The sequence below is a fragment of the Salvelinus fontinalis genome, chromosome 7 (genome assembly GCF_029448725.1).
Source record: "Salvelinus fontinalis isolate EN_2023a chromosome 7, ASM2944872v1, whole genome shotgun sequence".
Taxonomy (NCBI): domain Eukaryota; kingdom Metazoa; phylum Chordata; class Actinopteri; order Salmoniformes; family Salmonidae; genus Salvelinus; species Salvelinus fontinalis.
This window is the reverse complement of record NC_074671.1, coordinates 33,389,737-33,415,794: the sequence shown is the minus strand read 5'-3', so window position 1 is coordinate 33,415,794 and position 26,058 is coordinate 33,389,737. Positions and strand designations below refer to the sequence as shown.

The window sequence follows — 26,058 nt, the reverse complement described above, 5'->3', positions numbered from 1 at the left end:
TTCAGTATTTGTACATTTTGTCATTGGTATGTGTGTGCATATGACACCCTTGTTTCTCCAAATATATGATGAAAATACTGCACTGCACAAACACTGCCGTAACCTGGATGTATAGGCCGTTTTCTCATGCCCTTTTCTCTCTCCCAGAAGGGAAGCTTGAGGCAGATCCCGGTGGTCACGGAGAGTCGTCTGGAGTCTGGTCAGTTCCTGGTCTTGACCGTCATCTCCATGGTCCTGATCATGGGGGCGCTGGCAGCGTCTGGCTGGCTCTTCTGCCTGCGCCACCGCTCCCACCTCCAAATGAAGGAGAAACTAGCCAGCCTGGGGACTGACACCAGTGCTGATGCAACGTCAACCTATCAGGTGAGAGGAGCCTCCTCGGCCTCAGCCAATCACAGTGCAGCGGCTGAGTGCTCTACTGGTAGAGCATGCGCCCTGGTCCCGGTCCCTGACACTAGCCTTATTCTGATTGGTCTGCAGTGACACTTAGTCGCTGTCTATTGAATGAGTTGATTTTAAGGGAATATCTTGTTGTTGTTTGTTTTTTGTCACACTTGTGACAGCTGGTTGTAGAATGTGTGTTTGTTCATGATAGAGATAGGTTGTGATGTAAGGCTGGTTATCAACATTATATATGGCTATGTAAAAGTCTGTAACATTTCTGTCACCCAATTGCGAGATTACCCTTCATTTGATTCTGTATTAAGGGAAAGTATTTTTTTGTGGTTTGTTTGTAATTTAAGACTTCGAGGAAATAGAATAAACAATTGCCAGTCAAATGTTAGCCTCGTAAAACCAGCCTGACTGCTGCACTCAGCCTGGATTTAACAAGGCCAGTCAAATGTATCTAGAAGTCTACATTTCTGGTGAAGCCTTGATATTCCAGTGAGAGTTGTATTGGCTATGACCTATGACTAACGGGTTTATTGTGTGACCTATTCCTTCCATTCCTCCATGTTTAGCGGCTGGCTGGTTGGCCGGCTCGTATTGATTTTGTCTTGGGCTCAGCTGTGCTCAGCGTGGACACTCAGTGCACATCCACCCATCACATGTGCATTCTCAATATTTAGTCAGCCTTTCACAGTGTCGCCATTCCCGATCGTACACACTGAAGATGGACAGTCATTAAGAGAGTAGAGAGATGAGTTATACAATAGCTGTTCATTTGGGGCCCTGTTTCTTCAATGTTCTTTTGTTGGGGGGGGTTTAATGGACTTTTACAATATTTACAATATTTTATTCTTTGTTTACAATATATAGGTGTTGTTGTAGCCTCATATTTCCTATGCACATACAAGAACAGATTCATTGTTATATTATGTCGAATTTGTAGGATGTTGGCATTCAGCCAAGGTGGTGGAATATTGTTTTTTATTAAGACAGTTCACATAGTTTCCCTGTTTTTTTTTCCTGGCGCCCTGCCATTAAAGCTAGTTAAAGGGATAGTTTACCTAAATTACATGCACATGCACATCAATCTTAGACGATAGTGCAGATCGAGCAGCCACTATCGGCTGCCTAAGCTAGTTGTGCCTAGGCTAAATGCTATTTTTCTGGGACATATATCCTCTCTGCTTCCCATTTACTGGGGGTATATGCAAGTAAAAGGGTTGCACAAATTACCAGGCTTTCCAGAAATCCTAGTTGGAGGATTCCCTGATTTCCTGCTCATTCTCTCCTCCACCTACGGTACCTACTCCAACTGGGACTCCTGGAAAATCTTGACATTTTGGCAATGTTAACAGAATTGTGCAACCTTAGCCCTATGGGCCCATAAAGAGAATATAGTGCCATTTGAGACGCAACCCTTGGCTCTGTAAAGGTATAGACTAGAGAAACTGGATAAATGATTAGGTGGACATGGAAAGTGCCCTGAGGCCGTGGCCCAGGGCAGATTCTCATGGTTATAATGATTAAGGTTTGACGTAGGGAAAGCTGATCCCAGACCAGGGCATAGGGCCTGGTCCCTGGAGTGAAATATCACAATAATAGATCATGAGATAGACTAGTAGCAATGTGCTGCTTTCAGAAGACGTTTACCTACACACTGCCTTCTGCTGTCCTGGCTTGCGGCTATGGGCCCTGGTCAAAAGTAGTGCACTTATATGGGGAATAGGGTGCCCTTTGGGATGCAACCCTGGTTGTTAATTGTGGTTGTTGATCCGTCTGTGGGTCTGACTGGTGCAAGCTACACACCAAACACGATGGGCTTCGCAGATTACTGTGAATATAATGGTGGAATCTTCAGCTCCAGATAAGACTGACACTATCGGGAGTGGGGAGGTAGGAAGGGGGAGAGAGGGTATTCGGGTTCTGTAAGATTGCATCCTTCAAACTATCAAATGTTTTTTTCTTATCTTTTCTCTCCTCTTTTGAGTTGGGGGAAGATGACTGGCTGGCTAGATAACGCCCAGGCTCCAAATCCCTAATGGAGCGTCGGTGAGCACAAGGCATGATGGGAGAAAAGCTGAGTCATTTTGTAGAGAGGAGTAATCTTCATGGTGGGGTGGCGGCAGTGGGAGACAGTCTTTTATATCGACATCTCTTCTGAATCTCTCTGATTCCCGTAGAATAACAATAGAATTTCACCTGCAGTATCAATCCAAATGCCAAAGTAGAGGCCTACTGTACAGGTGAATGCATAGGTTGCTCATCTCTGTTGTAGCTTTGTAATTATGAGAGAGTGGCTGCTCAGTTCAAAGAAAATCCTTTGGGTTTAATGTATTGATTCCCTGTTATGTTAACATTTCTTTGAGTAATGGAAAATGAGATTCTTCTTACCTAAAGATGAGTGTGGTGGTTACATTTTGAACAGGGGGAGTATTTTTGTTTCTCATGAGCAGGATCTTTCATTTTGGGCTGTAGTTTTGTTGTATTTGTTTGTCATCTATTTAACGATTGTCTTCAGAGTAGCTTGTGCCTCCTTATAAGAGAATACATAAGTACCTAATGCGTTACAAAACAAGTGGCTCATAGGAATTGTTACCAAATTTATACAAATTGAATTCAATACTTAACAATGAAGACATCCCCTGCCATCCAGCAACCCAATGTATTGTTACAGTTTATTGATATTTGTTTTGTAAAATGGTGGCAATATACTGGCTTGACCTTGGCAATTCAAGCGTTTTAAAGTTAACTGCATAACCTTTGACTGTGTTTTCTATTTACTGACATTTATATAGATAGGTTTGCTACAAACCATGCTCCATAGGCCACAGTGATATCCCAGACTTATGCAGTCTGCAAAGACTAACAGGTTGTCATGTGAAGTTGTCTCAACTAATAAAAACAATGTCTGTCTGGCTTTTGTATTGGAGTCTTCAATGAATGAGAATGAATTTGAGTAATATTGTATTTGCAATATTTAGCCTTGACATTGCAACAACGTCCTTTTTGTTTGATTTGATAATACAGTAAGACTCAACCAGAGACTGATCAGGTCCTCTCTCCTCTCCAGGAGTTGTGTCGCCAGCGGATGGCTGTGCGGACATCGGAGCGCCCGGAGCCTCTACGGCACCACTCGCGGCTGAACAGCGCGTCGTCTCAGTTCAGCGATGGGGGGCCCATGGCCAGCCCCTCTGCCCGTAGCTCCACCTCATCCTGGTGCGAGGAGCCTGTCCTCGCCAACATGGACATCTCCACCGGACACATGATACTGGTAAAAAAAAAAAAACTCTAGTCTGTCTAACCCTTCATCATGGAGAGCATTACATTTGAGCAGATGTTCTTATCCAGCGCAATTAGGGCCAGGTGCATATCGACAGATTTGTCACCTAGTCATCTTAGGGATTTGAACCAGCAACCTTTCAGTTACTGGCCCAACGCTCTTAACTGCTGGGCTACCTGCCACCCCTGTTTGGAGTAAGTGTGGAGTATAGTGTGTGTAGGATAGGATCTGGTCTGGGTTTCCTATTCCCCAAGCACTCAGCCTCCAGCTTTCATTCTGTTTGTCTGTCTGGGTCTGTCTCTCTATCCCTTTCTCTCTCTATCCTGGCTAGATCACTGCCATTTTCATTTCTATCTCTTGTCTTTCTTTCCATCTCTATCTCCCTCTTTTTTCCTTTTTGTCATTCGCTTTATCTTGGCCAGTCGCCTCTGTCGTTCTTTCTCTTGCTCTTGTTTTCTCTCTCTCTGTCACTCTTTATCCCTCTCCCTTGACACCCTCTCCCCTCTATTACGCTGTCTCTCTCTCTCTCTCTCTCTCTCTCTCTCTCTCTCTCTCTCTCTCTCTCTCTCTTTATCTCTCTCCCTCCTGCTCTCTCTCTGTTGAAGCCAAAGCGAGACGGATATTGCATTGTGTGATGAGAGCTGTTCAAAAGAGAAATATCATTACCCAGCTGATTGTCAGTTGAACGTTTCAGATTTTTGTTTTGCTTTTCTTTGAAAAGGCTTTGAGTCCCTTGTGGGCCCCCCTAGTTGCACACACAATGGATTGTTTTAATTTTGCACAACTTTTGTTTTATTCATTGCAGACAAGCTTGATAAAAGAGATGGATAGATGCCTGGCTGTGTTTTCATTAATGGGGTATAATTCATCACAGTACGTGTCAGGCTTTTGTATTGGAGTCTATAGTGACTGAGAATGAATTTGAGGAACGTGTTTTATTCGTCATGGATGGGCTTTATTGCAAATGTCAAGGTTGGTTGAGACGCCTCTTTTGAAAACATTTGAATAGAACATATTTGGCCTTTACATTACAACAAAGTCCTTCCCTATATATACATCATTTGTATTTGCTTTGATAATACTACACAGTAAGAATCAAACAGATTCACTGCAGATTCTTCAGAAAACCTAAGTATAATGCACATATAAGCCTCACGGACCGTGACTCCATTTTGACTCCTGAGTGATTGACAAGGAGGTTGTTTCTCTTTTGAAATCCATTCGCACCTCACGTGTAATCATGTGTGAGATTGCCTCGGTATCACTGATGTCAGAGCCAATTTTTTTCATCTCTCCTGTGCTGTTCTCTGTGAATCTCATGCAGCGTGGACTGTGGGAGCGATGAGTACCTTGCTCTACCAAGATCGCATGCTGGGCTGGGCTCTCTTATAGATCACACCTACATCTAAATCACTGGATTAGGAGGCTCTTTCTGGCCCAATCTACTCTCATCCAAGTTTCACCTGGGCTTCATCCCCAATGGCACCCTATATAGTGCACTACTTTTGATCTGAGCCATGGTCAAATGTTATGCACTAAATAGGGAATAGGGTGCCATTTGAGCCATTTGCTTGCACTTGTTTTTTCCTACTAGCACTGACTTTGCTGATAACTTCTTTATCAAGGAAACATTTACTTACGACAACTGTGATGTGTGGTTGTCTCACCCAACTACACTATATATACAAAAGTGTGAGAACACCCCTTCAAATTAGTGGATTTGGCTATTTCAACGACACCCATTGCTGACAGGTGTATAAAATTGAGCACATAGTCATGTAATCTCCATAGACAAACATTGGCTGTAGAATGGCCTTACGGAAGAGCTCAGTGACTTTCAACGTGGCACCGTCATAGGGTGCCACCTTTCCAACAAGTCAGTTCGTCACATTTCTGCCCTGCTAAAGCTGCCCCTGTCAACTATAAGTGTTGTTAGTGTGAAGTGGAAACATCTATGAGTAACAACAGCTCAGCCGCGAAGTGGTAGGCCACACAAGATCACAGAACGGGACCCCCGAGTGCTGAAGCACGTAGTGCGTAAAAACTGTCTGTCATCGGTTGCAACACATCACTACTGAGTTCCAAACTGCCTCTGGAAGCAACGTCAGCACAAGAACTGTTCGTCGGGAGCTTTATGAAATGGGTTTCCATGGCCGAGCAGCCACACACAAGCCTCAGATCACCATGCGCAATGCTAAGCATCAGCGGGACTGGTGTTAAGCTCGCCGCCATTGAACTCTGGAGCAGTGGAAACGCGTTCTCTGAAGTGATGAAGCCCGCTTCACCATCTGGCAGTCCGATGGACGAATCTTGGTTTGGCTGATGCCAGGAGAACACTAGCTGCCCCAATGTTTAGTGCCAACTGTAAAGTTTGGTGGAGGAGGGATAACGGTCTGGGCCGGTTTTCCATGGTTCTGGCTGTGCCTCTTAGTTCCAGTGAAGGGAAATGTTAATGCTTCAGCATACAATTACATTCTAGATGATTCTGTGCTTCCAACTTTGTGGCAACAGTTTGGGGAAGCCCTTTCCAGTTTCAGCATAACAATGCCCCCGTGCACAAAGCGAGGTCCATACAGAAATGGTTTGTCGAGATCGGTGTGGAAGAAATTGACTGGGCTGCACAGAGCCCTGACCTCAACCCAATCGAACACCTTTGGGATGAATTGCAACGTCGACTGCGAACCAGGCCTAATCGCCCAACATCAGTGCCCGATCTCACTAATACTCTTGGGGCTGAATGAAAGCAAGTCCCTGCAGCAATGTTCCAATATCTAGTGGAAAGCCTTCAGAGAGAGTGGAGGCTGTTAATAGAAGCAAAGGGGAGACCAACGGCTTATTGATGTCCATTATTTTGGAGTGAGATGTTTGACGAGAAGGTGTCCACATACTTCTGGTCATGTAGTGTATCTTAAGAGGGAATGCACTCACTGTAAGTCTCTGGTTAAGAACGTCTGCTAAATGACAAAAATGTTCATGTAAATTTAGGACGCAGCCCTATTAATCATGTATCTGTATTTCTGGCTCAAAGCCATGAACCACATACCATTATGTTAGTCCTGGATATACAGTGACTTTTCACACTTTAGTACAGGTATTCAGTACTGTAGAGTGAGATGTATCTAATGACTTCCAAGGTTCAAAATCAGAGTCAGCGATGTTGGGGTTAGTCTGTATTATTGCCTTGACTTTATTCTCTCCTATTTTCGTAGACCTTCTGGTGCTGAAGGTCTACAAAACTCACTCACGCTTATTCACCATAAATTAGAATGTGTATGGATTATTTCAATGCACAATATGTCCATACTGTGTAACCAATTTCAAACATACAGTACTCAAAGACAAACAGACTTTTTAGGACATGAACAGTAATACCAGCTATGTGATTCTTGCTGGCAGGCTTTCAGCCCGATTGCTTTTACCTTGTGGTTCCATTTTTGAGTCATGTTTTAGTTTTTTGGGGGACTGTTTTTATACTGTCCAGTAGATATGGTTGTGATGTTGATATCATTTCCGTTCTTACTGTATATGTCCCCTCCGTAAATGGTTATTTGTTGCCTCAGAATATTCGATAGCAAGCCCAAGGCGACATTGCATCATTTTTATGACTTACTTCCATGTCAAATCTAATTGAAAATGAATCATTTGTTGGAGTAAGGCAGGAGAGGATAATTAAGCAATAAGGCACGAGGGGGTGTGGTATATGGCCAATATTCCACGGCTAAGGGCTGTTCTTACGCACGACAAGGCCCTATTGGCCATATACCACAAACCCCCGAGGTGCCTTATTGCTATTATAAACTGTTTACCAATGTAATTAGAGCAGTAAAAAGAAATGTTTCGTCATACCCGTGGTATATGGTCTGATATACCGCAGCTGTCAGCCAATCAGCAGTCAGGGCCCGAACCACCCAGTTTATAACAGCAAATATATCATGTATAAGTGATTTTATTCCCTTTTATTCCATCCCTGATTGATAGGACTGATTGCCATGCCCTTCCTCTCCAGGCTGTCTCTGACCTCAGATTATGAGTAGGCCGCCTACTACTCATATCTACTTATACTTTTCCCATTGTATCCCCTGTGACTTCACACAGTATTTCATAGTCAGTTACTGTTCGGGACTCTGGGAACACACCTGCACAACTTTTAGGACAGCAACAATACAGTAGCAACGTTGTGTTACCTGTTGTGTCTTTATTTCCTCCGTGTGAGTTAATGTCGCTTCTCTATGTGGCCTGTGAGGGCTGTTGTTAGGGGGATTACTCAGTGTTTCCTTGACACCCGTCCTCTCAGCATCTTTGATTGGCAGCCCAGACACTAATCCCTTATTTACTGAACCCTGTTACTCCGACCTTGCATTCCAAATGGCACCCTATTCCCTACATAGTGCACTACTTTTGAACAGGGCCCATAGGGCTCTGGTTAAAAGTAGTGTACTAGGTAGACTAGAGAATAGGACACACACTCTCTGCCTCTAGAAGAGGAGGTGGTCCGGTGCTTCATCCGATCCACTTGCAGGCTGCTACATCACTACATACAAAGCTTTGTGATAGGCGCAGAGTAAGCCGTTGAATGGCGGCAATTCTGTAGCCCTTCTGAATGTATAGTCTGTACTAATCTAGAGTTTATACTGTATGTCTGTGTAGGGGAGTGGGAAGGGTGTCATGCTGTGGAGCTACAGTATCTGCATCCTACATGGCACGTTATTCCCTACATAGTCTACTACTTTTGACTAGAGCCCCATGGGCCCTGGTGAAAAGCAGTGCACTATATAGGGAATATGGTGCCATTTGAGACAAGGCCAATATACTTGTTCCCCACTGTCAAGATAACTGCATGTGACTGGCTCTGTCAAGGGTTCATGACACCCTGTCAGTCAACTGTCAAGACATGGGTCCAGAATGAGTTCAAAATGGCACCGCATTCCCTATATAGTGCACTACTTTAGACCGGTGCCCTGGTCAAAAGTAATATCAAGGCATCTGGATAGATGAAAAGCTGTCTCATTAAAAAGCATATTGATGAGTTAGTTAAGAAGCTGAGAATGAAAATGGGTTTCTTCTATAGAAATAGCTAAGTAGTAGAAAGCTGATTATTCAGTCGACGTTCCCATCAGTCCTAGATTATGGCGAAGTCATCTATATGAACGTAGCTGCCGCTACATTAAAGCCGTTAGATGCAGTGTATCATCGCGCACTGCGCTTTATTACAGGCGACAATGTTAGTGCTCATCACTACATTCTCTACCAGAAAGTCGGTCGGCCATCTTTGATGTCACGTAAGTTGATACGTTTCTATGTTTTCATATATGAAGCCCTTTTACAAAAAGTCCCACTGTGCCTAACATCCATTACTAAACTTTAGACATACGAGTTATCGCACCCAGTCTCAGGGATGGCTAACTGGAAATTCCTGAGTTAGGTAAATCAGCTTTTAGTGTGTTTGAACCTTGTCTGTGGAACAATCTTCAGAATGTTCTGAAATGTGATGTTTTGGTGCCTCTAGGCCAATTTAGAACGCTGATTGAGGACCTTTTTACTGATGACTATCTTTGTTTTTTATGAACGTGTTTTTCTTTCTGTTTGCATTTTGAATTTAGATTTTGATGTGTGTATTTTCTGTCATAATCTGTAATTCAGGGCTCATCTGTAAAAGAGACCTTGGACTCATTAGGACTCCCTGATAAAGTAAAGGTTTAATAAAATAGGGAATAGGGTGCCATTTGGGACGCAGGCCGGAACCTCAGAAATGAATAAAAACTGCTGTCAAAAACTGTCTGCTAATCGAGCCGAGGCTCTGTCGCAGCCGGCCGCGACCGGGAGGTCCATTGGGCGACGCACAATTGGCCTAGCGTCGCCCGTGTTAGAGAGGGTTTGGTCGGTAGGGATATCCTTGTCTCATCGCGCACTAGCGACTCCTGTGGCGGGCCGGGCACAGTGCACGCTGACCAGGTCGCTAGGTGTACAGTGTTTCCTCCGACACATTGGTGCGGCTGGCTTCCGGGTTGGATGCGCGCTGTGTTAAGAAGCAGTGCGGCGTGGTTGGGTTGTGTTTCGGAGGACGCATGGCTCTCGACCTTCGTCTCTCTCGAGCCCGTACCGGAGTTGTAGCGATGAGACAAGACAGTAACTACTAACAATTGGATACCACAAAATTGGGGAAAAATAAATAAATAATAATAATAATGTTTAACTATCTGCTAGTTTTTGACGGAGATATCACTTGACATTCATATTTTCTCCCTATAGTGAATGGCGGAAGAGAGGATATTAGAGGGGCTAATTTCCCATAATGTGCTGTACTATCTCAAAGTATGTCCCTGTATATATCTGCGTGTCTGCTGTGTCCATGTTGAGAGTTGTTTGACAGCCTTAACTGAGCTGTAGATAACCACCGTGCATCACCTCCCCAAGCCAACGCACCTCCACCGTCTTTAATGTGTGATAAAAGCCGAGCACATCTGGGTATTGCTTACACAATGCAGGCCTAACACAATGACGGTCTAAACCGTTTAACCCTGTGGGGAGCAGGGAGCGTTGATACAAGCGTCAGGCGAACACTACTCCTCTGAAAAAGAGTCTTCTCCGCAGCCTCCGAGCTCCATAAGACCTTTCCTGGTCTATGAGAGGAGCTGCGTGTTCTGGTTTTCTTCTTTTCTCCTTTGTCTCCCTAGCTAATTCAATTTTGTCTTCTCCGATCGACGGCTTAAACGCAGACAATCTTATCAGGGGCTGTGCAAGCGGTTTGAAAGACGGTGATTGAAGCGTCAAGTATTTCCAAGTATTTCCAAGTATTTCCAAGTATTTCCAAGTATTTCCAATGCAGACAGGCCTTTCAGGGGTCTTAATTGCGAGGAGTGGTTTTCGGCGGTCCCTACTGTCCCAACACCTCATGCATTTACCCCTCCCCCCTCCCCTTAATGTTTACACCATGGAGAAGCTTAGGACGATTTACCATGATACTGTACCTGATCATGTCTCTAGAGCTGTCTGTTGGTCTGTCTGATGACATGGGCTTAGTATTCTGCTCCTGTGTGTAGGTAGGAAGGCTTTTGAGACCCACTGAAAGAGAGTGGGTCTACAACATAGGCATTAGTTGTTTTGTCTTTGATTTGATCTATTCTAGACAGTGAATGACAATCACAAAATATTCTATATTCTGGGGGCACCCTACTCCATCCCTCCCCTCTAAATGTTTCTGTATGTAATTACCTTTCCAATTCCAGTTCATTACCTTTTGTTTGGTTATTTAGTTATGTGGGTTGTTTTTAAATGGCATCCGCTTCTCTCCCCTTTGTCTGCTCAGTCGTACATGGAGGACCACTTGAAGAACAAGAACCGTCTGGAGAAGGAGTGGGAGGCGATGTGTGGCTACCTGGCTGAGCCCGGCGCCTGTAACGTGGGCCAGGACAAACACAACACCAAGAGGAACCTCACCGACGCCGTGGTCGTCTGTGAGTAGTTTTACACCTCTCTGACCGCGTGGTCACGATTGACCGCAGTATGACCACATCTCTCAGTAGTCGATTACTAGGTTATTCCTGTGTTATTCATGACCATGTGAACTGACCAAGAAATGATTTTCTAGTCCTTATCATTTATCAATAGTTCAATGTTTCAATCGTGGAAAAGCAAAAAAAATGTGTGGTGAGTTATGTATTTCTACTACAGATGATCATTCCAGAATAACCTTGAAGGCCGAGAATAACCATGGCAACTCCGATTACATCAATGCTAGCCCAATTGTGAGTAGCAGTCCACATCCCATACTCCTTTCGCTTTATGTTTCTTTTAAGCTGAATTGTTGCAGCTCTACACAAAGACCAGTTGAGATCTGATTTGAAATTCAATTTGTTTTTGTGATTTGTCATAAATGTGCCTATTGATCCTTTTGTCTTTGTTTCCGCCACACTTTGCACCTCAATGAATTTGCCGTGTCTTGTGAAATAATAGTTTGTCACCTTCTCTGTTTTGAAATGGCTGCTCTCTTGAGATAACAGCTCTGTTTTAATGTACTCTTTCCAGAACAATGGGTGTATTATTATTTAGACTCAATAATGTGTCCCCAGAACAAAGCTCAAATATCAGAAAAGTTCAGGGTTATATTCCTGTATTTAAAAAAAAAAAAACGAAAAAACATTTCATAGTAAATGCCAGTTCTGATTTCCCCAGAGGCTGCTAGAGATGGATTCCGTTGAAAAAGAATAGGACACTATGCATTTCAAATACAGCAGGGAAAACTCTTTGGAGAGATGGACTAAAAGCCTATTACTGTATACCACCTAACAGGACATCTGGAAGTTTGAACACCAGTGCTTGACTTGGGCAGGAGCTCACCGGAGCTGTCACGGGTGGCATTCTGGGAAAGATTTTAATAAGGCTTTACAATAAGCAGTGTGTTCATTTAACACTGTTACGGTGTCTATATGGGTCCACAGACTCAACGCTTTCAGTGTTGATTTGACACTCTCGGTGTTTTTTTAATGATTTTTTTACACTGGAGAATTTGCTGTCTACCGGCACCAAAAAATGATTACTGGCACCTATTTCAGACCAAGTCAAGCACTGTTGACCGCGTGTATTTATTGTATTTCATGCATTTTAATGTATTCGTCAAATGTTAAGATATAGTGATATCATCCTTTCATTATAACAATCTATATGTATTACTGCTTCTGAAGCCATAGTATAAAATCGACTTCTACATATCCGTGTTGTCGTTGGGCTGAATCTCATCGCTCTCCTCCCTATTTCTATCTCTGTTTGATAAGAACAACTTCCACAAGATTGTCCTTTCAAGATCTGTAATGATCCATCTCCATCTCTCCAATATTAGAACGTCAAACCAAATGATCTCTTCCCTGTATTTGCGTTTCCTTTCAAAGTGGGAAACAATTAAATGACAAGTGGAGTTGTCCTTTGGAGTCGTTTCTCCACTCCTCCGTGTTGCTATTAGTAGTCAGAGTGGGTTATGCTGTGCTTGGTGCAGAGCAGAGCGGAGTAGACACAGTAATCAGTGATCCAGCGCTGTACGGATGAAAGCATGGTAATTACGCCACAACAGGACCCCTGGCTGAGCCCTGCGAAACTACCATAATTACATCTGTCAACACACCCTCTTCCTCCTCATTAGCCCAAGGGAAATGGCCCACAAGTAAATCATTTGTCATCTTTTTCTTGGAATGCCGGGTTCGAGTGGTAATGGGGTGGTAAGGGGGGGCATCCTCTCTACCCCCACAGTCATGGAGGGGTGGCACAAAAAATTACCTTAGACACCCATTATGCCCCGATGCTCCTCCAAACCTCTTCAGCTCAGGTCAACAGACGATTGGGCACCCACAATGTACAATGTCATTGGTGTGAGGTTTAGCTGAAAGGAATCCAGCACACAGTGTTCTGCGTTCTAAATTGCACTCTATTCCCTAAATAGCACTACTTTTAACCAGAGCCCTATGGGCCCTGGGCAAAAGTAGTGCGCTACAAGGGAATAATTGTTTAAATATTTAATAAGATTAGAATATTTTGTTCGTTTTTTTTTTTTTTTTACCTCAAACCAAACAGCTTTTATTTGGTAAAGATGCTGTTTTCCCAAGGTCTATCTAGCTTTCCCACCAACAGAGAGAGAAGAGCAGGAGAGAAGCTGAAATACGGAGGCCATCTTTTCATGTGCCGCCTTTAGTATTCATACAGTGATGTCAGGCAGCGCATAGCTACTGTATGTCTGTGTCCTTGAGATTGCCCAACAGGGAGCTGGAGCCTCTAGCTTTTAGCATCAAGTCTTTCATTTCTGTCAGGATATTTAAAAAAAAAAAAGAAAAAGCTATCTGTGGAATTTCAACTAGGCAGGAGAGTGTGATGCTAACAAAGCACCGCTATCTAACTGAGGCGTTAGCGCGTAGAATGGAAAGGGCATTCATTTCTTTAGTTCTTCTCCAGAAATGCCATTTCAAATAACACGGCTCGGCAACAGGAATTCCAGGTGATCTCACAAAATGTATTTGTAAAGCCAGGTGCATTTTAATGGACCATGCTAGCTAGCGTCATATTATGGTTGAGTATAGCAGGTATACGTTTCCATATCTTATGCTTCACATCTGTAGTCAAAGTGATTAGAATTTAGTTTAACCTATATAATCATCTCCCCTAGTCGGTGCTAATATAACTACTATGAAATCTCATAAAGAAAGAAGTTCATAAAAGAAGATAAGACGTCCATTAAGACAATCTACTGTGTCTCTTACAGCAGATCCTGGTATTATTATCTGGGGGCATCCCAAATAGCACCCTATCCTTATATAGTGCACTACTTTTGACTAGAGCCATATGGGCCCTGGTCAAAAGTAGTGTACTATACAGGGAATAGGGTGCCTTTATGGACTCAGCCTCTGTCTCCTCTCTGTTATTGCTCCAGCCCTAAATGGCTCCCTGTAAGTGCTACACAATTGCATCCATTTCCATAGTAATGGGTGTGGATGTCAGTCATTGGAGTGTCATCCAGTGGAGATTCAGGACTGATTTCTGTGTAACACAAAGGTTTATCCCTTCCTTCTTCTCTATATTAAGATATATACTTATCTCAATGCAAGACTATTGAATGCAACTGTTGTATTGTATGAACCTTTGCAGTATGAAGGCATGGGAACATACAAGGGCTATGATTCATTTCATACAAAACAGAACTCGGACTGTGGAAAAATATACCGTAATACCATGTTTACCTCAAAAAATACAGAACAACCATGTTTTTTGGCACATTGCAAAACGGAGCCCATAAAGTACAAATGCCCAATGAACTGAAGTGCACTGATTCAGCTGGTTAGCTCTGGTTAGCGCAGGCTGCCCACCTTAAATGGAAACCAAAGTGTTTATTTGGGGAATACAAATTCTGTTGCACCCCATCATTACCCATTCATGGTGCTTGAAGTGTGTTTGACTGATGGTCTCACCAAAATAACCAGACTATAATCAGCCGAATATAAAAAAAAAAAACTATCTTCTGTAATGAAACAATGGCTTTGTCTGTGTTACAAAATAGCCTAAATTCCAAAGGGTTTACTCATGTCTTCTCTATTCTTCTTCTCCTTTTAACAATAGCCATGACTAATGCTCATGTGCAATTTGTCTTGTAAATATCAGATATTTTGTAAACGTTAGTAGTCTCCCCTTTGTTCATTGGCTTTCCCAGACTAATATGAATAGACAGTCGGTAAAGGCCAGGGTCTTGTTCGGTGGAGCTGAATGTAGAGCTGGTATCAAGCCCATTATGTTGGATCTTTAATATAAAACAGAGCTTCAGGGGCAATTGCAGAACTCCTTCTATCTTTTCCTCCACCCTCTGTATCTCCAGGTTCTGCATGCCAACACTCCACACCCATACACGCACATGCGCACACACACACACACACACACACACACACACACACACACACACACACACACACACACACACACACACACACACACACACACACACACACACACACACACACACACACACACACAGAGAGAGAGAGAGAGAGACACCCCGAGCGCCTCTTCTATAGGCCTCTGTGACATTCTCTGACTAGCATCAATAATATGTTGGAGAGGCAATGTAATTTCCTTTGAACATGGTCTTCCTCTAATCAGAGGCATTAAAGAATAGCCATGCCTGGAGGATAGAGAGGGGGGAAAGGTAACAGAGGGGGGCGAGAGTGAGAGAAATGAACGGAGTGAAGAAGTAAATGTGAAAACAAAAACGGAGACCCGGGCGGCCGTAGAGGAGACTAGGTGGGAGGGAGTACAACCCGTAGCTCCTCAGAGAGAATGCATGGACTGCTGTTTCACTGTCTTGATAAGCTAGCTCTAACTGTAGAGACAGGGTTGTGTTCCAAATGGTGCCATTTGGTACGCAACCAGGCAGTATGTTCTTGTCCCTTTCCACTGTAGAGGTCACCCAGTTTTCACACACAACTCTTGTTCTTCTTCCCGTCTTTTCCCAGATGGACCATGACCCGAGGAACCCCATGTACATCTCTTCACAAGGCCCTCTACCCTCCACCGTGGCTGACTTCTGGCAGGTAACCCATAAAATGATCGGTGACGTCAGTTTGAATACTGAATAGCTCCCTGTGGGTTTATGCTCGAGACTTGCTGTTTCTTGTGGTGATATGAAGTTTGCGTCTGTTGCTTAAAACATGTGGCTGGTGAAAGCGGCTTTTCCTCGACACAAGAGACGATCCTGACAAGACCATTGTCACGAAATCGTCTGTAAATCCCAAACGGTATGAGCTACGAACTCATGAGTCACCACCACCATGAGACTGTCGTGAAAACGACAATGTTGGTCGTTTGGCTCTACGACGTCCACAAGCTTTGGGGCAGTCGTCTGAACTCTGTCGGCGGGCGTCCTCATTTTGAAGAGGTCTTCTCGCCAAACGGACTCTCCGGGCCTAACCGTTGGAGCTACGAGCTAACGTGTCGCCAATATCGAAAGGGGGAGCTTCGCGAACACACAGGTGTCGGTTGTTCTGCTCTACGACACACACAAGCTTCAGGGGTGTCGTTTGAAGGTAACCCAGTACCAGGCTCTTGGTTTTTGTTGTTGAGTTTTCTTATGTCTCTCGGATATAGGACAGACGCTTCAAAACCTTGTTCCTTATGATCTATTTTTGGACTGTCTGTTTTGCCATTTATGAATGTGTTATTCAATGTGTTTCTATGGGCTATAGCAGAAAAGACCAAATTCAGTGTTTCCTTTGTAAAAGGGGGTCTCAAAATTCAAAATCAAATGGCTAAATGATCCAGATATTGCGATCTAAGGGCTTAGACTTACAGGGGTTAATGAAACTATGAAATGTACATTTACTGCAGGATCATTTCATTTGTAATTTTTTTTTGTTTGTTGCTATTCTGACAACCCGGCAACGCTTTGCTGCCTCAGATTTATGCCGGGTTGCCAAATGGTGTTATTATGCGTTAATGTGAAATCACCCCAGTCATTATGAGAGCCATTGCTACCATACAGTCGAGTTAATGCATCAGATGTGGTACTGCTGTGTCTGTAATATATAAGCATGGACCAGAGACACGCACAGGCTTCGTACCAAATGGCACCCTATTCCCTTTATAGAGCACTGGTCAAAAGTAGCACACTATATAAGTAATAGGGTGCCATTGGATACGCAGCCATTAGACCAGCTGGCTCCTTTACTCCCCCATGTTGAGCTGAAGGTACGCTGACAGTAGGTCCGTGCATGTCATTATGTAGCCTGTATTCATGTAATGCCACACAGAAGGAAAGGTTTTCATTATTGAGAAGGCAGATGTCATTTTAAAAGAGATGCTTGTTAATGGTGTTTTTCTGACGCAAATTGTGTGTGTGTGTGTGTGTGTGTGTGTGTGTGTGTGTGTGTGTGTGTGTGTGTGTGTGTGTGTGTGTGTGTGTGTGTGTGTGTGTGTGTGTGTGTGTGTGTGTGTGTGTGTGTGTGCGGTGTGCGAATGCGTGCATTTGTGTGTGTGAGTGGTGTCAGGTTAGATGGTTGGTTTGTAACACAGCAATTATGCTTTTATCAAGCCATTACGGTTCCCTTTGTTTGAAAAGTGCACCTTGATTGAATACACCATTTTGAATGGGCTTTTGTTAATGTGCTGTTGTTACTCTTTAATGTCACACTTTTAAGCACCTCGTGAAAAAGTTGCTTATTGTTTTCTTGTTTGTTTGTTCGTTATTTCATCAAGTGAATAAACAACATATCCATTATCCAAATCTAATTCAAACAATTTACAGCTGAATATTTGGCTTAGTTTACACTAAAACTAGCTTATCGTAACTTGCAAATAATTGAAAATCAAAACTACAGTATACCCAGAGAGATGGACTTTAAAAGATTGCAATAAATAATGAGTCTTTCAACTTTCAATATTGTTACATTGGCCTTGAATGTACTTAAAAACTATTTCCAAATAAACTAAAAGAGGTGCAGGAGACGAGGAGTCTTTAGCTTTGGTCTGTCTAATCCGCACTGGGCTCCTGCAGCTCTCTCTAATCCTCCCCTTCCTCCCTCCCACCCGCCTTTCCCTCACCACGTACCCTCGTACCCCCAGCCCTCCACCTTCCCTCCTTTCCATTACCTCTGCTCAACCATGGCCTCACCCTCTCCGCTCTCTCTCTCTCCCCCCTGCTATTCTCTCTCTCTCTCTCTCTCTTTCTCCCTCTCTTATCCTCCCTCTTGTCTCTCGCTCCCCCTCCCCTCTCTCCCCCCTGCTATTCTCTCTCTCTCTTTCTCCCTCTCTTATCCTCCTCTTGTCTCTCGCTCCCCCTCCCCTCTCTCCCCCCTGCTATTCTCTCTCTCTTTCTCCCTCTCTTATCCTCCCTCTTGTCTCTCGCTCCCCCTCCCCTCTCTCCCCCCTGCTATTCTCTCTCTCTCTCGCTTTCTCCCTCTCTTATCCTCCTCTTGTCTCTCGCTCCCCCTCCCCTCTCTCCCCCCTGCTATTCTCTCTCTCTCTTATCCTCCTCTACTCTCTCGCTCCCCCTCCCCTCTCTCTCCCCCTCTACTCTCTCTCTCCCCCTCTGTTCTCTCCTTAGAGTTCAGGGAATAAGCCAGTCACAGTGAGGGTTCAAAGAGCTCCCAAACAGAGATTTTGACTTGGTTCTCTTTTTATTCTCTGCTTGTGTGCTCAATAATGGAGTGGGGATGTCTAATCACTAAATTACTTTCGAAGTTAATTAAATTAAAAGTATTAATTCAATTAATTTGTTTATTTTACACTCTTAGTAAAAAAAGGTTCCAAAAAGGTTATTCGGCTGTCAACATAGGAGGACCCTTTTTGGTTCCAAGTAGAATCCTTTTTGGTCCCATGTAGAACCTTCTGTGGAAAGGGTTCTACATTGAACCAAAAGGGTTCTACCTCGAACCAAAAGGGCTCTTCAAAGGGTTCTCCTATGGGGACAATCGAAGAAACCTTATAGGTTCTAGATAACACCTTTTTTTGTCATTAGTTTATAGGCAGGACCATTGTACTTTTTATTGCTCTCATAAAACCACTGTTTCTTCCTAATGGCCGCACTGGGCCTTTCTACCTTCCAAGGAGACATAACATTGTGATAAGATGAAATTGAGAGAATCATTTGAGCTAGCTCAGTTGGCAGAGAGATTGAGGGACACACGGGGGCGCTCTGTGACCTGTGATCTACAGTACAGTAGTACAGCTCAACTGATCACACGTCGGTGGCGGTGCAGACCAATAACGTTCCCTCACACAATCCTGTACGTCGTATAATAACGTATGTATCCTGCTGAATGACTAACTTTGATTTAGTTTCAATGGAGATATAGAAACATCAAGCAATCACAATGCATCATTATACATTTCTTCTTGTGCTGTCAATGTTCTGTGGGACCTTTCTGTGGTGCTGTATTAATTCTTACTGTATTAACCCCTACGGTATTAACTCATAGTGTAGTAACCTCTACTGTATTACCTCCTACTGTATTAACTCCTACTGTATTAACTCATAGTGTATTGACTCATACTGTATTAACTCCTACTGTATTGACTCATAGTATATTACCTCCTACTGTATTAACGCCAACTGTATTGACTCATAGTGCATTGACTCCTACTCTATTGACTCATAGTGTATTGACTGCTACTGTATTAACTCATACTGTATTGACTCATAGTGTATTACCACCTACTGTATTCACTTTTACTGTATTAACTCCTACTGTATTAACTCCTACTGCATTAGCGCCAGCTGTATTGACTCCTACTGTATTAACTCAGTCCTACTGTATTAACTCATACTTTATTGACTCATCCTTCATGAGTGCCCTGCCGTTGTTAATATGACTAGATTTGAGCCCTCCTATGTTCCCTTGTGTCTTCAGATGGTGTGGGAGAATGGCTGTGTGGTCATCGTCATGCTAACGCCCCTGTCGGAAAATGGAGTCAAACAGTGTCAACAGTACTGGCCGGACGAGGGCTTCAATGTCTACCATGTTTATGAGGTAAAACAATGATCCTTGTTTAGGATGTGTTCTTTATTTGTTTCATATATTATTCATCTTCATTTTTATGAAATGGTGTGGTATTGTCCTTCCACATATCTGTTTGGAGTTGATTTGGTCCAGGGGTGTCACTCAGTGAGAGTTATTGTACAGTAATTGATATGCAGGTAACTGCCAAAATAATAGAAAAACTTGAGTAAATGAGGGCAACAATGTTATATTGATAGCAGGTGCTTCCACACAGGTGTGGTTCCTGAGTTATTAAGCAGTTAACATCCCATCATGCTTACATGCAAACCTTATTGGCCAAGTTGCGTGCACTGAGCGTGCAAAACAAATGTACACATATATGTTACTTCATCATTTCCCCCACACTGTTTGCACGCGTGAGCGAGCGTCAGCGTAGCCAAGCGCTAAACTAGAACTTGGTTCTGTTTGAGACACGCCACGAGCTGCAAGTCCCCTCCTTATTGGATACCATCCCACGTGGTTGCTTGAAAGACGAATGAGGAGATATTAATCAAAGATAACTAACTAAAAACTAACTAGGCTTCATTTTTATCTGCAACGATTGTTGCAGAATTCTACAAAGAACCAGCTAAAAAAGTGACCATATTCATGATCAGGTTAAATAACAACTCAATGTTCATCTCCCATGACAAACTGCTAGCAACACCTATCTAGCTGAACGTCCATGAATGTTTCATGTGTGTTCTGACCTGTCCCCAAATTAATATATTTGGTGTCATGATCACGTCTGGTGGGGATAGACAAAATCAACATGCACATGATGGTGCATGAGTGGTCACTGAATGGTTTGATGAGTATGAAAATCATATGTCATGGTAGTCTCAGTCACCAGATCTCAACCCAATTGAACACTTATGGGACATTCTGGAGCGGCGCCTGAGACAGCGTTTTCCACCACAATCAAATTATGGAAGAATGGTGTTGCGTCACTCCAACAGAGTTCCAGACACTTGTAGAATCTTTGCCAAGGTGCATTGAAGCTGTTCTGGCTCGTGGTAGCCCAACACTTTATGTTGGTGTTTCCTTTATTTTGGCAGTTACCTGTACCTGGTAATACTGTAGTTCTCACCACAGAAATAGAATCGCTAGAAGGGACATCTCTATTCAAGTCAATAGTGCCCTAATGGGTGTACCCATGAGTTTACTTGTCAAATTGCCATGGCCAGAGGTTTTAAGCCTGTTCTGTTGATTCAATTTCTATTGTTCTCACTCCCTTCCCTTGTCTATGCAGGTGAACCTGGTATCAGAACACATCTGGTGTGAGGACTTCCTGGTCAGGAGTTTCTACCTGAAGAACCTGCAGACCAACGAGACGCGCACCGTCACGCAGTTCCACTTCCTTTCCTGGGTGGACCGCAGCATCCCTGACTCAGCCAGGATCATGCTGGACTTCCGTAGGTAGGCCACCTGTCCCCGTCTGACCAACGGCTGCTCCTTTTGTCTCTTGTAACTTTCCCAGGTTTTCCAGAACCCCCCCATCCCCCCCGCATGGAGATTTCCAGATATCTTGCTTATTCCCTCCTAATTCTGGGAATCTTCCAACCGGGATTTGTGGGAATTTGGGGAAAGTAACCGAGATTTTGTAACCTTAGGTGTTAGCTTGTGATATGATAACGTTCCTTTTGTCGTTGCCCTGCTTTCACTTGTCTACCTGTTCTCTCCGCAGATCTTTTCTCTTTAACTCCTGTAGAGAATGGGTTTATATGGTTGTTCCTGTAAGACTTGTGTTTCTGCACTGCTTCTTTGATCGTAGGGCTGTTTTCTCTCCTCTGCTCATGCAAGGCAGCAAATTAACCGTCTTCATGGCACGGCCTGAACATTTTTTAAATTCAAACAGCCAATTAAATGGTAAATGTCAAGCTAAAAAAAACTGGGCAAATGGAAGGGAAAGCCAATGACTGTCTAACCTCTGCTCCCTTGTTCTTCATCTGACGTATGCTGGCAGAAGAGCCGCAATAGGCCCCCAGGGAAACACCCTGAAAGGAATGGGAAATCCCACTCCAAATAAGAATATGTGCCTTCAGATGTGTGGATGGATGGAATTCTATCCTCCTTCTTCACAATTTAGACCAGAAAAAAAACAAGTTAAGAATTGCTTTGTACTTCTGTGATTTTTTTTCTTCTTCTCATATTTGTGCTGTATTTAAAAACTGAAGTGCAAAAACATGATGTCCAAGAAAGGCACTAGTTCTTTATCCTATCATCTGAAACCTCTCTGACCTCTACTGGTGCTGAAAGCTCGTACCTACACTCAAAAAAAATGCTGGGTTGTTTGGTTGACCCAACTGCTAGGTTGCAGACATTGGGTCACTTAGTTGGGTGGTTTTCTTTAAAAACTACTGGGTTATTGATGCTGGGTACTAGGTTATTGAGACATTTACTCTCCTGGGTGGCCAATAAGATCTAGCTGAAAGCCACACCCTAATACGACATGCCTCCTCAAAATAACCCTTAGGATCACGTTAAAAAAAGACCCAGCTGCTAGGTCAACCCAGCATGAGAGTAAAAAATACCCAATTGATGGTTAATTAAATGAACCAATGTTTTGGGTAATCCTAACACCCAACTTGTTGGGTTATTCACGCTACCCAACTGGCTGAGTCAAAACTCTGAAGTCTGCTTCATGTTTTATAACGAATAAAGAACTCAGCTGTGGCGGGGCTTGCTCTCTTGCTGGTATGTAAAGTCCATCTAATTGGAGAAGCTCTGCAGGTTAGAGAGAGCTCACCATGCTAAAAGGATAATTGCTGTCACACTAGAGGTCATTTGGTATCCAGCTCTCTCACTACGGTAGCGAGCTCATGTAGAGGAGGTGAGTAGGATTAGCGCTCTCATGATAAGGTAGCCTTACCTGCGACTTCAAAATCAGTGTCACCTTCAGCCCATGAGGAAATGTCCTCTTGGTCTAATGATTAAGAGGTTGGTTTCCCGGAGCAGGAGACCAGAGTTCAGATCCCACCTTTGACCCTCATATCCCCACAATGCACCGCTCATGTAGTGCTTTTGGCCAACTAAGAAATTAGCGGTTGCCAGTGTCATTTTTGTGATGTTGCAGCTAGTAATATGAGCCCAGTTGCATAGTCACAAAAGTGATCATTGGAAACCGTGTCTCTTCAGCCAGGCCTGTGCACACGCTTTCTCTCTCTCTCTCTCCCCGCTCCTCTCCCTTTCACTTTTCCACCCCTTTGGTTTGCATAATAACTCCCACCACCTCTGTTCACTCTCAAACTACTCAAAATGCCTGGTTTGTTTGATAAATTACCTGTAAAATGCATTTTATTTTCATCTTACTTTGATGACGTTTTTCTTTCACAAACAAATGCTCCTTCTCATTATTCAAAAAGTGTTATTCATTTAAATGTTCATTTTAAAATATGTAGTAAATGGAATATGGTTTGTTATATATGTTATATGCATGCTAGGTCACAACAATTATATGCTACTGTATATCACGTACAATGCTAGTATTTCATAAATTACTGTATATAAAATTATAATATTCCTGTTTAGGTTTAGACATTTATTTTTTATTTTTAAACGTCACTGAAGTTTGAAAAAAACAGCCTCTTGTCTAAATGACCTCTGAGCATTTAGTGTAAAAAAATAATCCTAATAAAAATAAATAAAACAGGACCGATGTAGCCAGTAGTTTCCATGGCAACAGCTGGGTGTAGACGGCTAGTTGGCTCCCACTGTGTGTCTGTGGTGTGTAACATTTCTAATTGTGCAAGGTTAATGCGTTGCGGATCACGACATCTTACCACCGCATCCATCACGGCAGTAAATACATGTCACAATATGGTGTTTTAAATTACCCTTCATTCATTCGTATTGTTCAACATGGAATACTTTTGCCCTCGTATTATTTTGATTGCCAAGGGGACTCGAAATGTTCAAACATGACTGAATTACAGAATTTTTGTTTTATCATTTTTTATTGCCTCTAAAAGTACAAACTGAATTTTTCCTGATTGTTGAAATACAGTAAGCAGCATGTGACCCTTTTTTGTGAGTCATCCACATGTTTGATTTGGTGATGTACAATATACTATATGACTTTTATATAGTCAAATTTTGCAGATGTGCTCCAAAACATGTACTTGTTTTGAAGTGTGACATTAATAGCAGACTTTCTTCTGTTTCATTACAGAAAGGTTAACAAGTGCTACCGGGGTCGGTCTTGTCCAATAATTGTCCACTGCAGGCAAGTATATTACAATAATTATAACCTTGTAACGATGCACTGGCTGAATGGGTGTCAATTGCATTACATGACAGACTGAGAATATACGTTCCACTACGTATTTATTTGGACAGGGAAGAGAAAACTTTTAATTTGACTCTATGTTTCAGCATGTATTTATGTATTTAATTCACCTATATGTAAATTAAAGTAGTGACAATTTTTGTATTTGGTCCAATTTTACTAGCAGGCAATGACTACATCAAGCTTGTGACTTTTCGAAATTATTGGGTGCGATTGCGGTTTGTTTTGGTTGTGCCTAATAAATCATGTATTTTGATACTTTTATTGTAAATAAGAATAGAATAGGTTTTTAAACACCTACATTGATGTGGATGCTACCATGATTACGGATCATCATTAACGCATTGTGAATAATGATGAGTGTGAAAGTTACAGAGGCATAAATATCATACCCCCTCCCAAAGAAAATGGTAGCCTCCCCTGTTATTGGGAATGGTGAGAGGTTAGCATGTCTTGGGGATATGGTCTTTGTGCCTCTGTAACTTTCTCACTCATCATTATTCACAATTCATTTATGATGACATTTGTAGAGTCACAAGCTTGATGTAGTCATTGCATGCTAGGAATATGGGACCAAATACTGAACTTTTGACAATTTTATTACACATACAGTAAAAGTGAATTTTCCTAAATGCTTAGGACATCTTCAAATGCAGGTTGGCATTTATTGGGATGACTCATGTACAGGAGACAGCTCTGCAGCGTAGTCACTAGCTGGCAAGGCCACAAAGTTATACAATTTGATTTTAAACCTAACCCTGACCTTAACCCTAACCTTAACAATACTGCTAACCTTATGCCTAACCCTAACCTTAAATTAAGACCAAAAATGATTTTTTTTTTTTCATGAATTGTTACAATATATAGGCAATTTTGACTTTGCAACTGGCCCATCTAGCGGAAATCGCTCTGCCTCCAGGACAAGATTCATCCCAATAACCGTCAACCTGCCCTTCAAATAGGGGGACTAGATACATAAAGGGCTCTCATTTATAAAATGTGAAACAGATATGCACGAAAATACCCTGAAATAAAAGGTGACATTCTGTACTGTGGCCTCATATGAAGCAATTGATTTCAAAACCAAAGTGCTGGAGTATGGAGCCAAATCAAATGTTTTAACTTCACTGTCCAAATAAATACAGAAGAAGGTATAGGAAGACACAGTTAGACACACAGTTACCTAAAATATTGATGTTTATATTTTTTGGATCATATTCACTGACCATACAAATGTGTACTTTTGGAAACCATATTGTTTTGTTTAGTTAGTGAAGCTTCTCTCGTTATTTCGTAGCAGGTAACTGCCTCCATATCTTTAATAGCGTTCAGTCATGCACGAAGAGTTTCTGTCTGTCTGTCTGTCTTTGTGTCTGTCTGTCTATCTGGCCATAGAGGTCTCTGCCTGGTCTCTATATGAGAAACAGTGGATTAAATAAACAGTGGCGCTCCTCGTCTCACGCCGCTCTCTCGGTCTCTCCTGTTTTATTGGCTTTGCCTTTATTAGAGAGATAGTGAACGCCTTGTTTGCAATTAACATGCAGACAGATTGAATGCCCGGCAGGCACAAAGAGAGGCTTTTCATGTGCCTATCTCTGGTGGAATAGCAAAGCAGGCTCCCCAAAGCTGCTCTGCTAATGGCCTCTGGCCTCTCCACCTCTCCTCTGCTCCTGAGGTGCCTGTCTGCTACACGCTCACGCTGCTGCTGCTTTTGAAAGCTTTTGTCCCTCATAACGCCAGTTCCAAACCAGTCCTCTCTATAGAAGTATTTGGACCACACACACATGTGTACACACACACACACACACACACACACACACACACACACGCGCGCGCGTGCATGTTTTGTATAATTTGTTCTTAAAAATCTAAACTCTGCAAATAAATATGTTTATATTTTTATAATGATGACAACTTTGTACGCAATGGTTATTACATCTTTTATTGATATCTTATGTTCTTCAATTTAATATCATTATCAAATGGGTAATGTATGGTAAATAACTGGGTAATGTATGGTAAATAATTGTGGGTAATGTATGGTAAATAACTGTGGGTAATGTATGGTAAATAACTGCTATTTACCATACACAACCCAT

The 26,058-nt window shown here is 42.7% G+C and overlaps 1 protein-coding gene across 3 annotated transcripts in view; it reads left to right on the top strand.

Moving 5' to 3' along the window:
• Window positions 1–26,058, top strand: part of ptprn2 (protein tyrosine phosphatase receptor type N2) — a 290,147-nt gene that overhangs the window by 253,115 nt on the left and 10,974 nt on the right. For 2 of the 3 annotated variants that reach the window (XR_008760159.1, XM_055929230.1), the window contains exons 12-19: window positions 148–363; window positions 3,461–3,661; window positions 10,977–11,124; window positions 11,342–11,415; window positions 15,652–15,729; window positions 19,543–19,662; window positions 20,924–21,090; window positions 23,843–23,896. Coding sequence is in view for 2 of the 3 variants with exons in the window: in XM_055929230.1 (XP_055785205.1) it covers window positions 148–363; window positions 3,461–3,661; window positions 10,977–11,124; window positions 11,342–11,415; window positions 15,652–15,729; window positions 19,543–19,662; window positions 20,924–21,090; window positions 23,843–23,896 (1,058 nt within the window). In the remaining variant the exon portion in view is untranslated. The remainder of the gene's footprint in view (window positions 1–147; window positions 364–3,460; window positions 3,662–10,976; window positions 11,125–11,341; window positions 11,416–15,651; window positions 15,730–19,542; window positions 19,663–20,923; window positions 21,091–23,842; window positions 23,897–26,058) is intronic. The other variant, XM_055929231.1, reaches the window with a different exon arrangement.